This window comes from Pelophylax lessonae, assembly GCF_965119305.1.
Source record: "Pelophylax lessonae genome assembly, chromosome: 9".
NCBI classification, from domain to species: Eukaryota; Metazoa; Chordata; class Amphibia; order Anura; family Ranidae; genus Pelophylax; species Pelophylax lessonae.
In genome coordinates, this window is record NC_138776.1 from 24,378,523 (window position 1) to 24,402,960 (window position 24,438).

At 47.1% G+C, this 24,438-nt stretch overlaps 1 protein-coding gene across 1 annotated transcript in view; it reads left to right on the forward strand.

The window, feature by feature from the left end:
- The window catches only part of CUTC (cutC copper transporter), a 62,098-nt gene continuing 37,660 nt past the window's right edge, over positions 1-24,438 (forward strand). The window contains exons 1-4 of the mRNA XM_082268280.1: positions 1-116; positions 3,072-3,148; positions 7,086-7,145; positions 13,739-13,948. Coding sequence (XP_082124406.1) covers positions 16-116; positions 3,072-3,148; positions 7,086-7,145; positions 13,739-13,948 — 448 coding nt within the window. The 5' untranslated portion in view covers positions 1-15. The remainder of the gene's footprint in view (positions 117-3,071; positions 3,149-7,085; positions 7,146-13,738; positions 13,949-24,438) is intronic.

The window sequence follows — 24,438 nt, forward strand, 5'->3', positions numbered from 1 at the left end:
GTCCTGTGATATCCAATGGTAAAGCAGGCAGGTGGTGAGCGCAACCAATCCGGGAGCAGTGGGCGGTGCGGAGTGAAGCCTGGCAGGGAGGGAGAGGGGAATGGTGATGCTGGGAGGTAAACATCCACTTTGTGTGAGTTGTATGTGTGCCCCGCTCTGAGGACATGGGGGGTCAGTCATGTGACCTCTCCTCACCCCCCCCCCTCGTGTACATTGATATCAGGGGGGGGGGGGACCATGTGACCCTAAAATCTGTGTCACCTCCTGGCCTGGTACTGACCTCAGGGGACACCTACCTCTGATCTTCATTGGTCAGACTAAGAAAGGCCCGCCTTGTCTATGAGGATCCTCCTGGTACTGACTTTAGGAGGACACCTACCTCTGTCATCTCCTCCATTGGTCAGGAGAGGCCAGCCTTGTCTATGAGGATCCTCCTACTACTGACCTCAGGGGGTCACCTACCTCTGTGATCTCCATTGGTCAGACTAAGAGCAGCCAGGCTTGTCTATGAGGATCCCACTGGTACTGACCTCAGGGGGTCACCTACCTCTGTGATCTCCATTGTTCAGTCTAAAGCCTCGTACACACGCAACGAATTTCCGCCGACCGGTCGTCCGTCTTTATCCAGTGTGCTGTCTGTTGGTTGGAATGTGCTCTAGACTGCACACGAATTTTCCCGCATGACAGAATTCTACTTCAGAAGTGATGTCATGTGTTGGTTTGCTTTCTTTGTGTTCTTTCTTCTCTGAGCATGCCCAGTCTTGCTCATCAGATTTTTCCCCGTCGAAATCTGTACTGACTGCACGAAAATCGGACGTGTTTTGACGGAGGACAAAAATTTTATAGCCTGCACACCAGAATTTTTTTCGGCCGAAAAGTCGGAGTCGGTTGTCGAAAGCATCATACTAACAAGCCGAAAATCGGACGTCGGACGAAAATTCCCGACCCGAATTTCGACTCGTGTGTACGAGGCTTTAGAGTGGCCAGGCTTGTCTATTTGGATCCTCCTGACCTCAGGGGACACCTACCTCTGTGATCTCCTCCATTGGTCAGACTAAGAGAGGTCAGCCTTGTCTATGAGGATCCTCCTGATCAGGCTTTGACATCAGTCTTTATGTTTGAGTTCCTTCAATGGGAGGGAAGCCTTGTCTATGAGGATCCCCCTCACCAGGCACTGACCTTAGGGTGTCTGGTGAGCCACCCTAAGGTCAGTGCCTGATGACGGGGATCCTCATAGACAAGGCTTCCCTCCCATTGAAGGAACTCAAACAGACACTCCGAGGTCAGTGCCTCACCAGACACTCCGAGGTCAGTGCCTCACCAGACACTCCGAGGTCAGTGCCTCACCAGACACTCCGAGGTCAGTGCCTCACCAGACACTCCGAGGTCAGTGCCTCACCAGACACTCCGAGGTCAGTGCCTCACCAGACACTCCGAGGTCAGTGCCTCACCAGACACCCTGACCTCGGAGTATCTGTTTGAGTTCCTTCAATGGAAGGCCAGCCTTGTCTATGAGAATCCCCCTCACCAGGCACTGACCTCAGGGTGTCTGGTGAGGCACTGACTTCAGGGTGTCTGGTGAGGCACTGACTTCAGGGTGTCTGGTGAGGCACTGACCTCAGGGTGTCTGGTGAGGCACTGACCTCAGGGTGTCTGGTGAGGCACTGACCTCAGGGTGTCTGGTGAGGCACTGACCTCAGGGTGTCTGGTGAGGCGCTGACCTCAGGGTGTCTGGTGAGGCGCTGACCTCAGGGTGTCTGGTGAGGCGCTGACCTCAGGGTGTCTGGTGAGGCAATGACCCCAGGGTGTCTGGTGAGGCACTGACCCCAGGGTGTCTGGTGAGGCACTGACCCCAGGGTGTCTGGTGAGGCACTGACCCCAGGGTGTCTGGTGAGGCACTGACCTCAGGGTGTCTGGTGAGGCACTGACCTCAGGGTGTCTGGTGAGGCATTGACCTCGGAGTGTCTGTTTGAGTTCCTTCAATGGGAGGCCAGCCTTGTCTATGGGGATCCCCCTCACCAGGCACTGACCTCAGGGTGTCTGGTGAGGCACTGACCTCGGAGTGTCTGAGTTCCTTCAATGGGAGGGCAGCCTTGGCTATGAGGATCCTCCTGGCCCAGCACTGACCTCGGGGTGTCTGGTGAGGCGCTGACCTCGGGGTGTCTGGTGAGGCGCTGACCTCGGGGTGTCTGGTGAGGCGCTGACCTCGGGGTGTCTGGTGAGGCACTGACCTCGGAGTGTCTGGTGAGGCACTGACCTCGGAGTGTCTGAGTTCCTTCAATGGGAGGGCAGCCTTGGCTATGAGGATCCTCCTGGCCCAGCACTGACCTTAGGGTGTCTGGTGAGGCACTGACCTCAGGGTGTCTGGTGAGGCGCTGACCTCGGGGTGTCTGGTGAGGCGCTGACCTCGGGGTGTCTGGTGAGGCGCTGACCTCGGGGTGTCTGGTGAGGCGCTGACCTCGGGGTGTCTGGTGAGGCGCTGACCTCGGGGTGTCTGGTAAGGCGCTGACCTCGGGGTGTCTGGTGAGGCGCTGACCTCAGGGTGTCTGGTGAGGCATTGACCTCGGAGTGTCTGTTTGAGTTCCATCAATGGGAGGCCAGCCTTGTCTATGGGGATCCCCCTCACCAGGCACTGACCTCAGGGTGTCTGGTGAGGCACTGACCTCGGAGTGTCTGAGTTCCTTCAATGGGAGGGCAGCCTTGGCTATGAGGATCCTCCTGGCCCAGCACTGACCTCGGGGTGTCTGGTGAGGCACTGACCTCGGGGTGTCTGGTGAGGCACTGACCTCAGGGTGTCTGGTGAGGCGCTGACCTCAGGGTGTCTGGTGAGGCACTGACCTCAGGGTGTCTGGTGAGGCACTGACCTCAGGGTGTCTGAGTTCCTTCAATGGGAGGCCAGCCTTGTCTATGGGGATCCTCCTGGCCTAGCAGTGACCTCAGGGTGACTCCTCCCTGTGTGAGTTCCTTCTTACTGATGGACAGCCATCTCTATACAATCCGTATCATTATATTGTCTTTTATTAATGCTGTATGAGTCCAGGCTCTGATAAGACTGCTTCTTTTCTTTGCAGAGAGATGGCGGAGCAGGGGTTCCTCATGGAGGTCTGTGTGGATTCTGTGGAGTCTGCAATAAATGCTGAACGAGGAGGTACGTTCTATCAAAGTAATGACCTATTCAAAACAATGCTGACCGTCTGACGTTCTTCGTATGCTCCTATGCCCCCCCCTGGTCAGCTCCACCCATCTTTTGGTTGCCCAGAGTTAACTCCTCCCATTACTCTGGTTTCCCTGGTAACAGCAGTCATATACAGGCATTATCACCTCTGGCAGTGAAGAAACACGTGCCGAGGTTTGCCTCCATCTATTCCACTGATTTCACTGACATAAATGATTTGCAGTAAAGTGACCGATTCTAATAAGATCAGAAATAAGGTATTTCATTTGTTGTGTTTTTTTTTTTTTTTTTGAACCTTGGGGAACGCTGGTCGCTGATATTAGACACACTGGGCTGATTGTAGTGGGTACATGGTTGGTCTGGTTAAAAAAAACACAAGTCTATCTAGTTCAATAAAAAGGGCAAAAAAAAACGATACAATCCCATATACACAATCCTATACCTACAGTTGATCCAGAGGAAGGCAAAAAACCCCAGCAAAGCATCATCCAATTTACTACAGCAGGGGACAAAAATCCTTCCTGATTCCCCGAGAGGCAATCAGATATTCCCGGGATCAACTTTACCTATAAATATTGGTACCCAGTTATATTATGTACACCTAGGAAAGAATCCAGGCCTTTTTTTTTTAAAGCAATCTAGTGAGCTGGCCAGAACCACCTCTGGAGGGAGTCTATTCCACATTTTCACAGCTCTTACTGTGAAGAAACCTTTCCGTATTTGGAGACGAAATCTGTTTTCCTCTAGACGTAAAGAGTGCCCCCTTCCTCAGTGATGACCTTCAAGTAAATAACTCAATGCCGATTTTACTATATGGACTCCTTATGTATTTATACATGGAGATCATATCCCCCCTTACGTATTTATACATGGTGGTCATATCCCCCCTTATGTATTTATACATGGTGATCATATCCCCCCCTATGTATTTATGCATGGTGATCATATCCCCCCTTATGTATTTATACATGGTGATCATATCCCCCCCTTATGTATTTATACATGGTGATCATATCCCCCCTTATGTATTTATACATGGTGATCATATCCCCCCTTATGTATTTATACATGGAGATCATATCCCCCATTATGTATTTATACATGGAGATCATATCCCGCCCCCCCTTATGTATTTATACATGGTGGTCATATCCCCCCTTATGTATTTATACATGGAGATCATATCCCCCTTATGTATTTATACATGGTGATCATATCCCGCCCCCCCTTATGTATTTATACATGGTGGTCATATCCCCCCTTATGTATTTATACATGGAGATCATATCCCCCTTATGTATTTATACATGGTGATCATATCCCGCCCCCCCTTATGTATTTATGCATGGTGATCATATCCCCCCTTATGTATTTATGCATGGAGATCATATCCCCCCTTATGTATTTATGCATGGTGATCATATCCCCCCTTATGTATTTATACATGGAGATCATATCCCCCATTATGTATTTATACATGGTGGTCATATCCCCCCCTATGTATTTATGCATGGTGATCATATCCCCCCTTATGTATTTATACATGGTGGTCATATCCCCCCCTATGTATTTATACATGGTGATCATATCCCCCCTTATGCATTTATACATGGTGATCATATCCCCCCCCTATGTATTTATACATGGTGATCATATCCCCCCTTATGTATTTATACATGGTGGTCATATCCCCCCTTATGCATTTATACATGGTGATCATATCCCCCCCCCTATGTATTTATACATGGAGATCATATCCCCCCTTATGTATTTATACATGGTGGTCATATCCCCCCTATGTATTTATACATGGTGATCATATCCCCCCTTATGTATTTATACATGGTGATCATATCCTCCTTATGTATTTATACATGGTGATCATATCCCCCCTTATGTATTTATACATGGTGATCATATCCCCCCTTATGTATTTATACATGGAGATCATATCCCCCCTTATGTATTTATACATGGTGATCATATCCCCCCTTATGTATTTATACATGGAGATCATATCCCCCCTTATGTATTTATACATGGAGATCATATCCCCCCTTATGTCGCTCTTTTTTTGTTTATAGCGCAAAATCCAAAAACCGCAGAGGTGATCAAATACCACCAAAAAAAGCTCTATTTGTGTGGGGAAAAAAGGACATCAATTGTATTTTGGGTACAGCGTTGCACGACCGTGCAATTGTTAACCACTTGCCGACCGCCGCACGACTATCTACGTGGGCGGTCAGCCCCTCACAGGCAAAGTGACGTAGGTCTACGTCGCTCGCCTGTGAGGGTTTAGGGAGCGAGCGCGCGCCGCCGGAGGCGCGCTCCCGCTCCCGCGTGGTCACGGACCCCCCCCGCGCGTGTGACCGGCGGACCCGATCGCCGCCGGCCACTCTGCGATCGGCGGGGGAGAGGGAGAAAGTCAGGCAGCTTGTGTAAACAAGCTGCCTGTCATTCTCCTCTCTGTATGAGAGATGATCACATGGATCTACTATGTAGATCCATTGATCACTCTGCATACAGTTGAAGCCACAGCCAATCACAGTAGAAAGCACGCCCCTAGGGACACACACAGCCCCTCCCTCTCAAATAAAGTTAACCCCTTCACTACCAGTGTATTTTTACAGTAACAGTGCATATGTATAGCACTGATTACTGTAGAAATGTCACTGGTAACCCCAAAAGTGTCAAAAATGTCAGTCAAGGGTCCGATCTGTCCGCCGCATTGTCGCGGTACCGCAAAAAAAATCGCAGATCGCCGCCATTACGCGTTAAAAAAAAAAACAACAAAAATGACAAAAATCTTTCCCTTTGTTAGTAAACGCAATAACTTTTGCACAAACCAATCAAAATACGCTTTTTGCGATTTTTTTTTTTTTTACCAAACATAGGTAGCATAAAACAAATTGGCCGAAAATATTAAAAAATTTTGATTTTTACATTTATTTTTGGGGGAATTTCATATAAAAAAAAAAGGGAAAAATATTGCTATTTTTGCAAAATTTACGCTCTTTTTTTGTTTATAGCGCGTGATCAAAAAATCGCACAGGTGATCAAATACCGCCAAAAGAAAGCTCTGTTTGTGGGAAAAAAAGGACGCCAAATTCGTTTAGGTACAGCGTCGCACGACCGCGCAATTGTCCGTTAAAGTCACGCAGTGCCGAATCGCAAAATACCCCCTGGTCAGGAAGGGGGTAAAATCTTCCGGGGCTTAAGTGGTTAAAGTAACGCAGTGCCGAATTGCAATAAATTGCCTGGTCATTAAGGGGTTAAAGTCTTCCGCAGCTGAAGTGGTTAAGCGCCAAAGTCATGAAGTATTTTCCCAGTTAGGCGGGCAGCAAGCAGACATTCTTATTAAATGCAAGCAGTGCAAATACTTGAATGGTGTCAGCCTCTTGCAGCCCTTATACAGCAGAGCTCAGACCCTGGGAAGGATAAGCTGCACGAGGAGCCAATCAGTTGTGCTAACAAGGAACATGCTGATTTGGGGAGAGAGATAATCTCATCACTCTGCTGCTGCTCCTTTCACTGTCTAGCCACAGGCTGGGGGAAGCAAAAGACCTAGAAGTGTTGCTGAACTCCAGTAGAGAAAAATCAGATCACACAGCATTGTGCTGTGTGGCAGAGCTGTATAATTCCTGGAACTGGATGGGACAAGAAGAGAGCGATTTGTATTTGTTTGTGGTTTGTTTTCTGATTGTACATTGCAGAGAACCCTCCGCAGGTTTAGTACGTATGAACCTCACTTCTATGAATATTATGTGTGGGGAAACTGACAGGAGAGCCGCCTGCCTATGTAAACAAAGCAGGCGGCTCTCCTGTCACATAGGCACAGCAAGATCGTTTGTCTCAGCTAAGTTGCTTAGATTGTTGCTGGATCTAATCTTACCTTTTTATTTCCTTTTAGGTGCTGGAAGGATTGAATTGTGTGCTAGTCTGTTAGAAGGAGGAATAACGCCAACCATCGGTGAGAATTTCTGCAATTCATTTCCTAATTCTAATTTGATGTTTCCGTCTCATTGGTTCAGTGTGTGTAAATGTGAGCACACATTCTATCCCGGTGATCTCCCCATTCTATCCCTGTGATCTCCCCATTCTATCCCTGTGATCTCCCCATTCTATCCCGGTGATGTCGCCATTCTATCCCGGTGATGTCGCCATTCTATCCCTGTGATGTCGCCATTCTATCCCTGTGATGTCGCCATTCTATCCCTGTGATGTCGCCATTCTATCCCTGTGATGTCGCCATTCTATCCCTGTGATGTCGCCATTCTATCCCTGTGATGTCGCCATTCTATCCCTGTGATGTCGCCATTCTATCCCTGTGATGTCGCCATTCTATCCCTGTGATGTCGCCATTCTATCCCTGTGATGTCTCCATTCTATCCCTGTGATGTCTCCATTCTATCCCTGTGATGTCTCCATTCTATCCCTGCGATGTCGCCATTCTATCCCTGTGATGTCTCCATTCTATCCCTGTGATGTCTCCATTCTATCCCTGTGATGTCTCCATTCTATCCCTGTGATGTCGCCATTCTATCCCTGTGATGTCTCCATTCTATCCCTGTGATGTCGCCATTCTATCCCTGTGATGTCGCCATTCTATCCCTGTGATCTCCCCCATTCTATCCCTGTGATCTCCCCCATTCTATCCCTGTGATCATCTCCCCCATTCTATCCCTGTGATCATCTCCCCCATTCTATCCCTGTGATCATCTCCCCCATTCTATCCCTGTGATCTCCACCATTCTATCCCTGTGATCTCCCCCATTCTATCCCTGTGATCTCACCATGCCAATCATGTCATGGGAAAATGGAGGAACATGTGGGCATTCTTTTCTTTTCTGGTCAGTTTGTTTAGTGTCTTTTTAGGAAAAGTATAGGATAGGCTACAGCAATTTCCATCATATGTAACCCGGTTCCACATTGTGTGGTGTAATCAAGCTAATACTTTTACCCTTTTGCCGCCCACAGTAGAGCCAAGTGACGGCTACAGCGCCATCATCCAGCTGTGGGAAGACAGCATCTGGTGGGCTCTGTGATCCTTTGGACACAGCTGATCACTGATCGGGGTAAAGGGCCAATCACTGCAGCCCTTTACCACATAATCAGCTGTGTCCAATCACAGCTGATCACGATGTAAACACACTTGCCGGTTATCAGCATTCCTTTCATCACACTGTCACAGCGTGAGGAGAGGAGAGCCAGTAACCGGCATGTGTGAAAGGGGACATCTACATAGATAATCAGGGCACTGATTATCAGTGCTGCCTATCAGTGCCCTTCACTGCTGCCTATTAGTGCCGCCTATCAGTGCCCCTCAGTGCCGCCTATCAGTGCCCTTCAGTGCTGCCTATCAGTGCTCATTAGTGCCATCAGTGCCCACCAATGCCACCTTATCATTGCAGCCTATTAGTGCCCCCTCATCAGTGCCCACCGATGCCACCTCAGTGCTGCAATTTAGTGCCTCCTCATCAGTGCCCAACAGTGTAGTCTTTCAGTGCTGCCTATTGTTGCCCTTGAGTGCTGCCTATTGTTGCCCTTGAGTGCTGCCTATCCGTGCCTCTTCATCAGTGCAGCCTCTTCAGCGCACATCAGTGAAGGAGAAAAGTTACCTGTTAAAGCTGCCTGTTCACTTCCTGGATTTACACACACACACACACACACACACACACACCGCTGCTTGCCTGCACAATTCTCCTCTCTTGATGAATACTCATGGTTCTCTGCCCTCACCCAGCCGCCTGCAGCTCTCCTATGACTCATCCCTCCTCCCTTGCTGCCAAGCTCTCATGAGAGTGAAAGATAGAGCTGTGCATGATGTCATTAGCCACCCTGGGCTAATCACCAGACAAGAAAGAGGACGTGAGCTGTATAAGGTATCTACTAGTAGAACAAAAATGTTACTATCCAAAGTTAAAACAACAAGGGCAGAAGATTTAATAGATGAAAAAATAATTGAAGATCCACTTTAATATAAAGACACTTACCTGTCCAGGGATCCCGCAATGTCCTCATACTTCAATCGGCTTCGGGTGCAGGCGCTGTCATAGCATGTAAAGGGAGCAGGAAGTGAAGCCTTTCCTACTGCGCATGCACAAGCTGAGCTGCACCTTGTGAATTGTCCTGTAGTCTTCTGGGACCTGTGATGTGTCCCAGAAGACTGTGTGGGAAGGAGGGGGGGGGGGGGCAAACTTCCGTGGCGATCTAAGCAGGAATTGGGAGCTGGTACCTGTCAAATCCAGGTACCCACTCCCCATTTTGGGTGGACCTCTGCTTTAATAAATCAGTTCCTTCAGCACAAACTCAAAGAGTTGTCTATTTAAAAAGGAACCATGCAACTGTCTCCCTGCCAATGGGCTAGGAATCCTCAATGTTTCAGGGTGCCGGGCAGGCCGCAGGGGTTCAGCAACAAGCGTCTCATTGGCCGGGAACCTTCACCTGTGCTTACAGCTTGTGAGCCCCTCCACATTGGCTCACTGACACCGGTGCCGACTCCATCCTGCTGCCTCTCAAGCCAGAGATATTTTTTGCACACATGTTTAAAAAAAAGAATCATTTTAGGCCTGATGATTCCATAAAACCACTAAACATTATCTATTTTATGAAAGCAGTCACCCACCTAGATAATAAAATACTGGTCATTTATTATTACTACAAAGGTCTAGGAAATGCAAAATTTCAGTAAACACACTAAAGGGAATTTTAGTGCAAACAAACTTAATAAACTACCCACATTTTTTGGAAAATATAAAATATGAGTAAATAGATACCCAACACGTCAAACCCTAAATTTGTGCGCGCCCATGAATTGGCGACAAACTTCAGTACCCGATATTTTCTGTAGGCACGAGGTCTTCTGCTAGAATTGTTGCTTTAACTCTGGCACATGCAGCAATATGTAACATATATAATATCAAAACAGTGCTGCGCCACTTAAATACAAATGTGCATAGAAAAGTGCATATGTGAAAATGGTGATGTATCTAAAAATAGTGATATCATATAAATATGTAAAGGTGTAAAAAATACAATAAAAAAAGTCCCAGTAACTAAAAAAAGACGTGTGCAAATATGCTATATTAGTGCAAATGCAAAAAGTGCTAGTGCTCTTGCAGTAAATCCTGTGTCTGTGCACTCCTTCACCAATGGATGGATGGCCGCTCACCTCAAGTTCTGACCCATGTTTTACCAGTGGGTCAGAACTGACTTTCCCCTTCCCGGGATAAAATCTTAATAGTGATCTGCAATTTATAGATATTTTTTTATTTTGCAAAAAAAATAAAATATATATAGCTATTTGTGTGTGTGTATATTTATATGTATGTATATATATATATATATATATATATATATATATATATATAGTGTGTGTGTGTGTGTATATATATATATATATATATATATATACATACATACATACATACATACATACATACATACATACATACATACATACATACAATAATTGAAGTGCAGCGCAATAAATAAAACCCTGAATGAGGGGAAAGTCCATGTATAGCAAAAAAAAGTCCCAAAACAGTCCAAGTGTTGCAGGAAAGTTGGAAACAAATAGGTCCCCTCTACCCGTGAGTACACCGCACTCGCCTGAAAATTATTTATTGCGCTGCACTTTAATTATTATATATTTTATGAGAGACAAGTGATTTATCTTTGGTGTCCAGCTTCCATATTGTTTTTTTAGGTTTATCTGTCTGCGCTGATTGATATCTGTTTTTTGCATATATATTAGGGATAGGCTGATATATCGGGGGTCGATATGCACTTTCCCTGATATATCGGTATCGGCCCCGGAACTGGCCGATATTGCCGATATTTTTGTGACGTCATTCTGCCTTCTTAGGCCGCCTCCCTCGCCTTGGACAGCCTCGTCTGGAGTCGGGACTAGTCTTGCGGGAGTGTATCACAGCCATACACCCACCCACAGCAGCCCGGTGCCAGCCAGCCACCCACATCCACAGGCCCTGTACCAGCCAGCCAGCCACAGGCACTGTACCAGCAAGCCAGCCACTCACAGGCCTTGTACCAGCCAGCCAGCCAGCTAGCTACAGGCGCTGTACCAGCCAGACACCCACCCACAGTCCCTGTACCATCCAGCCACCTTTAGCCCCTGTGCCACCCACCACAGGGTGCCAGACAGCCAGATACCCACCACAGGGTGCCAGACAGCCAGATACCCACCACAGGGTGCCAGACAGCCAGCCACCCACAGGCAGGGTGCCAGACAGCCAGCCACCCACAGGCCCTGTGCCAGCCAGCCACCCACCACAGGGTGCCAGCCAGCCAGCCACCCACCACAGGGTGCCAGCCAGCCAGCCACCCACCACAGGGTGCCAGCAAGCCAGCCATTAAGCATGGCTTAATGGAACTGGTTCTCTTGTATTTATTGATGATGTGACTGCTGAGAAAAGCAGCAGGATGAATTCTGAAGTGTTTCGGGCAATATTATCTGCTCATATTCAGCCAAATGCTTCAGAACTCATTGGACGGCGCTTCATAGTGCAGATGGACAATGACCCGAAGCATACTGCGAAAGCAACCAAAGAGTTTTTTAAGGGAAAGAAGTGGAATGTTATAAAATGGCCAAGTCAATCACCTGACCTGAATCCGATTGGGCATGCATTTCACTTGCTGAAGACAAATCTGAAGGGGAAATGCCCCAAGAACAAGCAGGAACTGAAGACAGTTGAAGTAGAGGCCTGGCAGAGCATCACCAGGGATGAAACCCAGCGTATGGTGATGTCTATGCGTTCCAGACTTCAGGCTGTAATTCACTGCAAAGGATTTACAACCAAGTATTAAAAAGTGAAAGTTTGATTTATGATTGTTAATCTGTCCCATTACTTTTGGTCCCTTAAAAAGTGGGAGGCACATATACAAACTGTTGTAATTCCTACACCGTTCACCTGATTTGGAAGTAAATACCCTCAAATTAAAGCTGAAAGTTTGCAGTTAAAGCACATCTTGTTTGTTTCATGTCCAATCCATTGTGGTGGTGTATAGAGCCAAAAAGATTAGAATTGTGTCAATGTCCCAATGTTTATGGACCTGACTGTATATACAGTATCTCACAAAAGTGAGTACACCCCTCACATTTTTGTAAATATTTTATTCTATCTTTTCATGTGACAACACTGAAGAAATGACACTTTGCTACAATGTAAAGTAGTGAGTGTACAGCTTGTATAACAGTGTAAATTTGCTGTCCCCTCAAAATAACTCAACACACAGCCATTCATGTCTAAACTGCTGGCAACAAAAGTGAGTACACCCCTGAGTAAAAATGTCCAAAATGGGCCCAATTAGCCATTTTCCCTCCCCGGTGTCATGTGACTCGTTAGTGTTACAAGGTCTCAGGTGTGAATGGGGAGCAGGTGTGTTACATTTGGTGTTATCGCTCTCACTCTCTCATACTGGTCACTGGAAGTTCAACATGGCACCTCATGGCAAAGAACTCTCTGAGGATCTGAAAAAAAGAATTGTTGCTCTACATAAAGATGGCCTAGGCTATAAGAAGATTGCCAAGACCTTGAAACTGAGCTGCAGCATGGTGGCCAAGACCATACAGCGGTGTAACAGGACAGGTTCCACTCAGAACAGGCCTCGCCATGGTCAATCAAAGAAGTTGAGTGCACGTGCTCCGAGTCATATCCAGAGGTTGCCTTTGGGAAATAGACATATGAGTGCTGCCAGCATTGCTGCAGAGGTTGAAGGGGTGGGGGGTCAGCCTGTCAGTGCTCAGGCCATACGCTGCACACTGCATCAAATTGGTCTGCATGGCTGTTATCCAAGAAGGAAGCCTCTTCTAAAGATGATGTACAAGAAAGCCCGAAAACAGAAGACAAGCAGACTAAGGACATGGATTACTGGAACCATGTTCTGTGGTCTGATGAGACCAAGATGATCGTATTTGGTTCAGATGGTGTCAAGCGTGTGTGGCGGCAACCAGGTGAGGAGTACAAAGACAAGTGTGTCTTGCCTACAGTCAAGCATGGTGGTGGGAGTGTCATGGTCTGGGGCTGCATGAGTGCTGCCGGCACTGGGGAGCTACAGATCATTGAGGGAACCATGAATGCCAACATGTACTGTGACATACCGAAGCAGAGCATGATCCCCTCCCTTCAGAGACTGGGCTGCAGGACAATGGTCTGGGGCTGCATGACCTGGCAGTGAAAGCATTAACCCCTTCAGGACCCTTGTAGTCCAGGTTTGGAGGTTCTTCCCACTCAAAACTTTTCAAACCTCTGAAATTTCCTGGGTTCCTAATATGGACTTATCAATCCAGAAAGTAATGGAAATCAGTCCTCTCTCAATCAAAACTCCCCTAGAACCCCTCACCCTGCATGGGGGAGAACCCCTGAAAACTCATAAATGTCTCCAAAACTGTCTCCCTTAAAGAGACCCTAACTCAAATATTGGGGAAATGTACCTGCTGCCCAGGACACATTCCCACTGTCCTGTACAAGCCTTATAATGCAAACCACTCAGTATTGCTGTATATAAAGTTTATTTTATTTATTTTTTCTTGTGTGTTTTTAGGTCTTTTACAGATAGTGAAGCAGTATGTGCAGATTCCGGTATTTGTGATGATTCGGCCGCGAGGAGGAGACTTCCTTTACTCAGACCGCGAGGTGGAGGTGATGAAGGCTGACATCAGGCTTGCCAAAATCCATGGGGCGGACGGACTGGTGTTTGGAGCCCTGACAGAGGATGGAAGAATCGATACAGAACTGTGCATGGATTTACTTGGTAAGAAAAAAAATAAATAAATATATATTTGTTTTTTTAGATCATTAAACATTTGACCTCCGGAAGATTTACCCACCCCCCCTTTCAGACCAGGCCATTTTTTGCGACACAGCACTGCGTTATTTTAACTGACCATTTTGCGGTCATGCGACGATATACCCAGATAAAATCGATGTCTCCCCCCCCCCACACAAACAGAGCTTTCTGTTGGTGGTATTTGATCACCTCTGCGGTTTTAATTTTTTGCACTATAAACAAAAAAAGAGCGACAATTTAAAAAAAAATATATATATATATATATTTTTTACTTTCTTCTATAAAACATATCCAGTAAAAAGTCAGATTTCTTCAAAAATTTAAGCCAATCTGTATTCTGCTACATACTTCTGGTTAGAAAAGTCTCAATAAGTGTCTATCGATTGGTTTGCGCAAACGTTATAGCGTCTACAAACTATGGGATATTTTTATTTATTTTTTTTATTTTTTTCTAGTAATGGCGGTGATCAGCGACTTATTGTAGGACTGCCACATTGAGGCAGACAATCGGACACTAACTGACATTTTTTACACTTTTTTGGGGTTAATGCAGTCATCTTTGTTAAAAAAAAAAAAAAAGCACCATTACTGTACTAATGACACAGGCTGGGAAGGGGTTAACATCAGGGGCAATCAAAGGGTTAAATGTGTGCCTAGCCAGTGTTTTTCTAAACTGTGGGGGAGGTGCTTTTACTAGGGGAGGACATGGATTCATATCCATGCTTTCCAGAGACACAGGATCCATGTCTTCCGTCTTGACAGACCGGTGATCTGGCTTGTTTACATAGGCAGACTGTCGTTCTACCTGTGTACTAAATGTTTGGTGGTGGGTGGTGGCGGACATCGAGTCCGCGGTACCCGCCCATCCGCTCTGCTGGTGGCGCCTATTCACCCTTGCTACCCGGAAGTGCAGGATCACGTGTGTGTATATATAATGTAAATGAGGTGTAATAGAATCACTCTAACACATATGAATAAAACTACAACACTATAAAATTGAAAAGCAGCGCTATATAAAAAGTCCAGGTATAGGTAGGGTCCAGCTGATTGGTCTCCTTGAAGTGCCACCACCACCAGAGAGAGAGAGCAACCCCAATCACCCTGCCACTTACCGTCCCACTAATAAAAGAAGGCTCAAAGGTTCCACCAAACTGCTCCTCCAGAAATCCTCAGCAATTCCAGGATCAAGCCAATTAGGTGCGACTCCATACAGATGGTACAAGGCAGACTGATCACTCATATGTACCAGAAAAAAGCAAAAAAGAAAACCATAGTGCAACACCTAATGAACCACCATTTAATTTCCTTATGCCAAATAAATGCTTACAGGTAATAAGAGTAAAAAGAGCTTATCTGCCAGAAATGTTTGACCGCCAACGAGATGACCGCTGCTTCACTCCGTAATGACGTCCCGCATCACAGGTCCCGCCCGACCAGTGTTAATTTTGTCGACTAAAACCGACTAAAACGTTTTAGTCGACTAAATGAACACAATTTTAGTCGACTAAAATATGACTAAAACTAAAACAATTCAGATGACTAAAATACAGGGTTCATACGGTCATGGAAATCCTGGAAAAGTTTTGGAATTTTTAGATGACACTTTCCAGGCCTGGAAAGGTCATGGAAAATTAGGAAACACTCTAGGTTTTGGAAAAGTCATGGAATTAAATTACTGTGGAGGAGCGGGGAGCGGATGCTTAATTATTTTAATTATTTTATAATTATATTGCCACATACTGTATTTACATTTCGCTGTATTAGCGTCCTTCGGGGTCCGCGGTATGTGCGTGCTGTCATTGGCCAGCAGCAGCCGAAGAGATGACCCAATCAGGCAGCGGGGAGGGCCGGCCGCGGTTTGCCTGGAGACACTGTGACTGGCTAGCAGCAGCAGTAACAGCCAGGAGATTATCAACCAATGAGGCAGCGGAAGCGTCACTGGAGGGAGGGCCGGCCGCATGAACGTGATGATGATGCGGAAGGGGGCGGTAATCGTTTTGCGCGCCTTCCAACCCCCCTGCAATGCTTTCCAAACCCCCCCTTAATTCTCTCCAGTCCCCCCACCCTCCTTCAGCTCCTCCAGTGCTCTCTGCTTCCCCTGTGCACTTCTATCTTCTATCATGTCTGCAGTCTCTGACCTTCTCTTGTATCAAGTCCGCAGCCTCTGACTACCTCCTGTATCATGTTCCGCAGCCTTTGACTACCTACTGTATCATGTCCGCAGCCTTTGACCACCTCCTGTATCATGTCTGCAGCCTCTGACCACCTCCTGTATCATGTCCGCAGCCTCTGACTACCTCCTGTATCATGTCCGCAGCCTTTGACTACCTCCTGTATCATGTCCGCAGCCTCTGACCACCTCCTGTATCATGTCCGCAGCCTCTGACCACCTCCTGTATCATGTCCGCAGCCTCTGACCACCTCCTGTATCATGTCCGCAGTCTCTGACCACCTCCTGTATCATGTCTGCAGCCTCTGACCACCTCCTGTATCATGTCCGCAGCCTATGACTACCTCCTGTATCATGTCTGCAGCCTCTGACCACCTCCTGTATCATGTCTGCAGCCTCTGACCACCTCCTGTATCATGTCCGCAGCCTCTGACCACCTCCTGTATCATGTCCGCAGCCTCTGACCACCTCCTGTATCATGTCCGCAGCCTCTGACCACCTCCTGTATCATGTCCGCAGCCTCTGACCTTCTCTTGTATCATGTCCGCAGACTCTGACCACCTCCTGTATCATGTCTGCAGTCTCTGACCACCTCCTGTATCATGTCCGCAGCCTCTGACCTTCTCCTGTACCATGTCCGCTAAATGTACAGTGTGTGTCGTAAAACGTTTGACATTTCAAACATGGGAGAGGCAGCGCTGTCTAGCCACGCTAAAGGTGCAAAGCACCAGTCTGCAGCTGCGTGCTTGACAGCTTCCAATCCGATTGCTGGCTTTTTCACCCGTGCGCCTGAAGTGACACCGGCTCCCATCTCATCCACTGTAAAACAAGGGACCATTTTCAGTCGCGCTGTATCCAGAAACGAAACCCTAACTGCAGAGGTACTGTACACTACAAAGATTGTCATTTAGTTTAGTAAAAATATGCTGGGTGTGACATGGATTTTCTTCTTATTTAACACGTATACATAGACATTTCATGAAACATTAGGTCATGAATATTTACGTGAAGTCATGGAAAAGTCATGGAAAAGTCATGGAATTTTATTGGTGAAAATGTGTATGAACCCTGAAAATACGACTAAAACTAAAATGGCATTTTAGTCAAAAGACTATAACTAAAACTAAATCGAAATTTGCTGCCAAAATTAACACTGGTGCATGCTCAAAGCTTAAAGAGGAAGTATACCCTCCTTTGCAACTTTTACCTATAGGTAAGCCTATGATAAGGCTTACCTATAGGTAGTGTAAATATCTCCTAAACTTGTACCGTTTAGGAGATATTTACCTTACATGCAGCCAGTGACGTCACTGGCGCATGCGCTCTGAAGGAACGGCCGCTGGTGCCGTTCCTTCAGAGCCCCGTGCCGTGACCATCGGCTCGCGTGCGCGGGAGTGACGTCACCGTGGCTCCGGCCAATCAGATGGCCGGATGCCGCGATCCCGGAAGACGGGTGACTGAACATGTCGCCCATCATACAGGTAAGCGGACGGCACGGCGGGGGCTCGCTCTAAGGTAAGTATTTCCTAATGAGCTAGTATACGATGCATACTAGCTCATTATGTGTTTCTCTTTCAGGTCGAAAAAAAAAAAAAAAAATTTCGTATGGGTTTACAACCTCTTTAATACCATAAATAATAATATATTAGATTTTTCACTCCAGGACCAGCAGTAGTATATAATGAGTTTGGAAATTGTAGAGAAATGCTTAAATAATGCATTACAAATTACAATTGAACTACACCCATTAGATTATAGATGACTAAAATGAGTTTTAGTCGACTAAAATGTAGGACGTTTTAGTCGACTAAAATGTACTGGAGTTTTAGTCGACTAAATACGACTAAAACTAAAACACTTGCAGAAGACTAAAATGGGACTAAAACTAAAATGCCATTTTAGTCCTAAGACTAAGACTAAAACTAAATTGAATTGCTGCCAAAATTAACACTGCACCCGACGCTGCGTTTCGTCCAATGTTAGACTTCTTCCGGGGCGTGGTCAGTGGGTGCCACCATACTCATTATATAGTTGAGACAAGCAGTATGTCACTTCCGGGGGAAGCGTCACACCACACCGGAAGCAAAACAAAGAAATGCCATCTTTGACCAATAAAGGAGATGACGATCTGATATGGATCTAGTAGCGGTCTACAGTAGTCAAAAAACAAATCAGAAATCTTAAACGAAAAAGACCTCCGATAATTTGGAAAAAAAGAGCAATTTCCCTATGCCTATAAAAATTTGCATAATAGGCAAACCTATGTAAATAAACGATCTGTAGTGTTAATCACCATAGAAATCGGGAAACAGCGGCATCTTGTGTACAATCAAGCCAATAACACAGAGCAGCTCATAATACATATAAAATAACACACATAAAATGCAAATAAAACAACAATAAAAATGTACAGCTCACATGAAACATACATGCAGAAATGTAAACTTGACAGCTAAAAAGGGAGGGGGAGGGGAATATGAATACCTATCCATTTGCTATAAAGGCATTCACATCCCACTCCACATTTAAACCATGCGGAGCATAAGTCTTAGCCCTATAAATCCAACGTACTTCTAGTCTGGAGATCCCCCTAACAATGTGGCTGCCTCGCCAATCTGCCAAAAATTTATCAATCCCAATGAACACAGTCCCCTTGGGATTTTTATTGTGGCAGATGGCATAATGCTTTGAAAGGCTATGGCCCGGAAAGCCCTTATGGATGTTAGCCACATGCTCGGTCAGTCTGGTCACCAACATCCTCTTGGTACGGCCGATTATATTGTAAGCCACAAGGGCAAACAATAATATAAACCACGTACCTAGTTGAACAAGTAATGAACTGTTTAATTGCAAATTGTTCATGTGTAGAGGGGGACTCAAAACTTTGAAATCTCCTAGGACGATGTGCATTAAGTAAACAGAGCACCTACGACATGGAACAAAACCTACAAAACTACAACACTAGCAGCGCTATTAATGCACACAAAGCAATGTACTGTTATAACACTGTAGATGGCATTCATAAAATGAACCGTTTTGCAAACAGATAAGGAGTCTCTTATAAGAATCAATTTGAATCTAGTCTGGCTCTAGCCGATCAATAGGGAAGGGTGTGAAGGATTCCTATATCTTCCAATAGACCTCCACCAACCACAGGTGCTCCCCGTCACTCTGGACACTCACCAGACCGTTGATCACAGCTCGCCTGTAAGACTCAAAAGGATCATCAGATCTTGCATCACCTCACTGCTGCACCCCGGTTCCAAGAAACACTTTGACCACCTTCATATAACGTTCCACTCACCATCACCGTGTCATGGAATAAATAGAGCGGGGGCACATAGCGTGATTCCGTAACACTTTATTGTGACAATCGATAAAAACACTAACCCCTCGCCCTCAGTGGAAGTCTGTAATGACGAAACGCGTCAGGGCGTGAGTTCGCTGTCGCCATAGCAACAACAGACGCCACACTTAGCCACGCTACGAGCTCCTGGAGGACACAAGACAGCAGCGGCGGCTCTACAGTGCGTGCATGTATTCGCAATTGCCTTCATTTCTTTGGCTCCTGTAAGTAGGATTTGGAGGGGAGCGGGGTTAGTGTTTTTATCGATTGTCACAATTTTATCGTATGACACGCACTTTTTCCTCCTGACAATGGAGTTCATAACATGCATGATTAAAAAAAAAAAAAAAAAGCCAATTGGGGAAGGGTGCCAGGCAGGGTCGATCCTGGGAAGGTGCACAGAGTGCACTGCGCCCAGAGGCAGAGGGGGCAGGCCGAGCGAAGGGAAGGGAAGGCGAGCACCACCGGATTACTCCCGTTTACCCGGCGGTCACTGTCATACGAAGTCCCGCCTCCTATGATAGACAGCACACTCGTCCAATGCCAGGGCATGTGATGTCTATCATAGGTGCCGATCCAGGAGGCGGGACTTCAGATGACAGAGACTACCAGGAAAGCGGGACATCCCTGGCATGCATTGGCGAGGCTGCATTGATGGGCACTTCACTGGTTAGGCTGCATTGATGGACACTGGTGAGGCTGCATTGATGGGCACTGCACTGGTGAGGCTGCATTGATGGGCACTGCTGAGGCTGCATTGATGGGCACTGCACTGACCCCCCCCCCCCCCCCGTTGTCTTCTGGGACACACACAAGACGGCAGGACCATTCAGACAGCGCAGCGTACATCGCGCATTCACAGTAGGAAACTGGCTGTGAAGTCTGAAGGCCTCACTGCGGTTTCCCTTAGTGAAGATTCCTGCGCCCAAAGCCGATTAACGAATTGGCTCGGGGCACCGGCATCACTGTATCCCTAGACAGGTAATTGTCCTTCTATTAAAAGTCAGCAGCTACAATATTTGCCAAGACTGGAGCTCCAGTTAAAGGCCCTCGGGCCAAATGTGGCCTGCCAGGCCATTTCATGTGGCCCCTGGCACCTTGGGCAACCCACCACCTCTGGCTCTTGCCCTCTATTCCCCACTCACTATTGTCACCTGTAAACACTGAAGCCTGTATGTATGTATGTATGTATGTATGTATATACAAGGACAGCTTTGCTCTCAGCGGCTCTCACAGATCCCTGCCTGCCCTGCACTCACAGTGGGGAAAAGGGAGATGCAGGTACAGTGTGGAATGGGGCATCACATGGTAAGCTGCACTGTGATCTCCATCTGTGCCCGGGTGCATAGATGCTAACCAATGATCTCCTTGCAAGTGAGAGCGTGAGGCGCAGCCGCCTACATGGCTGGGAGATACTTGAGCTTGGCCAGCTAGGTGAAATGTGAGGAAGCTTTTTGATGGGGGGAATAGATGAGGGCTGTGGAGGGAGATGTGTGCAGAGTGGGGAGGATGGGGGAGAGTGGAACAGAAGTGAGATGCGGATGACCTTTGAAAGTGCAGAACCTTGCACACTGTGCATAGCGCACCCCTAAACTCCGTTGAACTCTGCACTTGGTATGTAGCGCACCCCTAAACTCCGTTGAACTCTGCACTCGGTATGTAGCCTCTGCACTGGGTATGTAGCACAACCCTGAACTCTGCACTCGGTATGTAGCGCACCCCTGAACTCTGCACTCGGTATGTAGCGCACCCCTGAACTCTGCACTCGGTATGTAGCGCACCCCTGAACTCTGCACTCGGTATGTAGCGCACCCCTGAGCTCTGCACTCGGTATGTAGCGCACCCCTGAACTCTGCATCGGTATGTAGCGCACCCCTGAACTCTGCACTCGGTATGTAGCGCACCCCTGAACTCTGCACTCGGTATGTAGCGCACCCCTGAACTCTGCACTCGGTATGTAGCGCACCCCTGAACTCTGCACTCGGTATGTAGCGCACCCCTGAACTCTGAACTCGGTATGTAGCGCACCCCTAAACTCTGCACTCGGTACGTAGCTCACCCCTAAACTCTGCACTCGGTACGTAGCTCACCCCTGAACTCTGCACTCGGTACGTAGCTCACCCCTGAACTCTGCACTCGGTACGTAGCGCACCCCTGAACTCTGCACTCGGTATGTAGCGCACCCTTGAACTCTGCACTCGGTATGTAAAGCACCTCTGAACTCTGCACTCGGTATGTAGCGCACCCTTGAACTCTGCACTCGGTATGTAGCGCACCCTTGAACTCTGCACTCGGTATGTAGCGCACCTCTGAACTCTGCACTCTGTATGTAGCGCACCCTTGAACTCTGCACTCGGTATGTAGCTCACTCCTGAACTCTGCACTCGCTCTGTACACGCCGTAGCCCTGAGCTCTGTACACGCCGTAGCCCTGAGCTCTGTACACGCCGTAGCCCTGAGCTCTGTACACGCCGCAGCCCTGAGCTCTGTACACGCCGCAGCCCTGAGCTCTGTACTCTGTACATAGGGTACCCTCATTTTAATCCTGAATGACCATACCCACATAGAGGATGGCTTAGTAGAAACAAAGTTCAGCTCTTGGGTGGAGTCAGGTGAAAATGGTGTTGGCCCACCTGTCCAGCCTGGACGTCTCTAAAGATCTGAGGAGGTCTCAGCCCCACACATCGTCCTGATCCTGGAATGACAGGATATTGGAGCAGCAACTGCCACTTAGCATGGGAATTCCTGGCTGGAACAGCTGGCAGTATTTTACCTACTAACTCACGTTTTACCGTAATATTACAGTGCTCCCGGAAAGTTTTCACAGCGCTTCACTTTTTCCATGTTTTGTTACGTTACAGCTTTATTCCAAAATGGATTAAATTCATTATTTTCCGCAAAATTCTACAAACAATTCCTCATAATGACAATGTGAAAGACGTTTGTTGGAAAATGTATTAAAAATAAAAAGAACTCCCATGTACATAAGTATCAGTTTTTCCTCAATACTTTGGTGAAGTCCCTTCGGCACCAAGCTTGGCTCACCTATCTTTGGGCAGTTTTTCTCATTCTTCTTTGACGGAGCTCTGAAGCTCCATCAGGTTGGATGGGGAGCGTCGGTGCACAGCCATTTTCAGATCTCCCCAGAGATGTTCAATCGGGTTCAAGTCTCCGGCTGGGCCACTAAAGTACATTCACAGAGTTGACCTGTAGCCACTCCTTTGTTATATTGGCTGTGTGCTTAGGGTCATTGTCCTGTTGGAAGGTGAACCTTCGCCCCAGTCTGAGGTCCAGAGCGCTGTGGAACAGGTTTTCATCAAGGATGTCTCTGTACATCGCTGCATTCATGTTTCCCTCAATCCTGACTAGTCTCCCAGTTCCTGCCATTGAAAAAGATCCCCACAGCAGGATGCTGCCACCACCATGCTTCACTGTAGGGATGGTATTTGCCAGGTGATGAGCAGTGCCTGGTTTCCTCCAGACATGATCCTTTGCCATTCAGGCCAAAGAATTCAATCTTTGTTTCATCAGACCAGAGAACTTTGTTTCTCATGGTCTGAAAGTCCTTTAGGTGCCTTTTGACAAACTCCAGGCGGCTGTCATGTGCCTTTTACTGAGGAGTGTCTTCTGTCTGCCCACCCTACCATACAGGTCTGATTGGTGGAGTGCTGCAGAGAGGGTTGCTCTTCTGGAAGGTTCTCCTCTCTCCACAGAGAAACGCTGGAGCTCTGTCAGAGTGACCACCGGGTTCTTGATCACCTTCCTGACTAAGGCCCTTCTCCACCGATCGCTCAGTTTGGCCGGGTGGCCCACTCTAGGAAGAGTCCCAGTGGTTCTAAACTTCTTCCATTTACGGATGGTGGAGGCCACTGTGCTCATTGGGACCTTCAATGCTGCAGACATTTTTCTGTACTCTTCTCCAAATCTGTGCCTTCATACAATCCTCTCTCGGAGGTCACAGGGAACTCTTTGGACTTAATGGCTGGTTTGTGCTCTGACATGCACTGTTACCTGTGAGACCTTATATAGACAGGTGTGTGCCTTCCCAAATCATGTCCAATCAACTAAATTAACCACAGGTGGACCCAAGTTGAATCAAGTTGTAAAAACATCTCAAGGATGATCAGTGACAACAGGATGCACCTGAGCTCAATTTTGAGTGTCATGGCAAAGGCTGTGATACTTATGTACATGGGATTTTTTTTTTTTTTCTCCTTTTTTATTTTTAACCACTTGCCGACCGCCCACAGTATATTTACTGTGGCAATCAGCCCCTCCTGGGCAAAGCGACGTAGTACTACGTTGCTTGCCCAGGAGCCTGCCCCGCCGGAGGCACGCTCCCGCCCCGGCTCGTTCACTGCCATCCCCGTGCGAGTGACCGGCGGCTCCGATGTCCGCCGGTCACTCGTGATCTCCTGCTGGAGAGGGAGAAAGACAGGCGGCTGATGTAAACAAAGCCGTTTGTCATTCTCCCTGGTGTAACTGCAGAGATCATACGGTCCTGCTATGTAGGATCGTATGTCTCTGTGGTTACATCACAAGCCACGCCCCTTTACAGTTAGAATCACGCCCCTAGGGACACACTTAACTGCTTGATCACTAATAAAGTTAACCCCTTTCCCTGCCAGTGTCATTATTACAGTAACAGTGCATATGTATAGCACTGATTACTGTAGTAATGTCACTGGTACCCCCAAAAGTGTCCAAAAATGTTTGTTAGGGGTCCGATCTGTCTACCGCAATATCGCAGTCCCGCAAAAAAAATTGCAGATCGCCGCCATTACTAGTAAAAAAAAAAAATTACATAAATCTTTCCCTTAGTTAGTAAACACAATAACTTTTGCGCAAACCAATCAAAATACGCTTATTGCGATTTTTGTTTTGTTTTTTTACCAAAAATATGTAGCAGAAAACAAATTGGCCTAAAATGTTAAAAAAT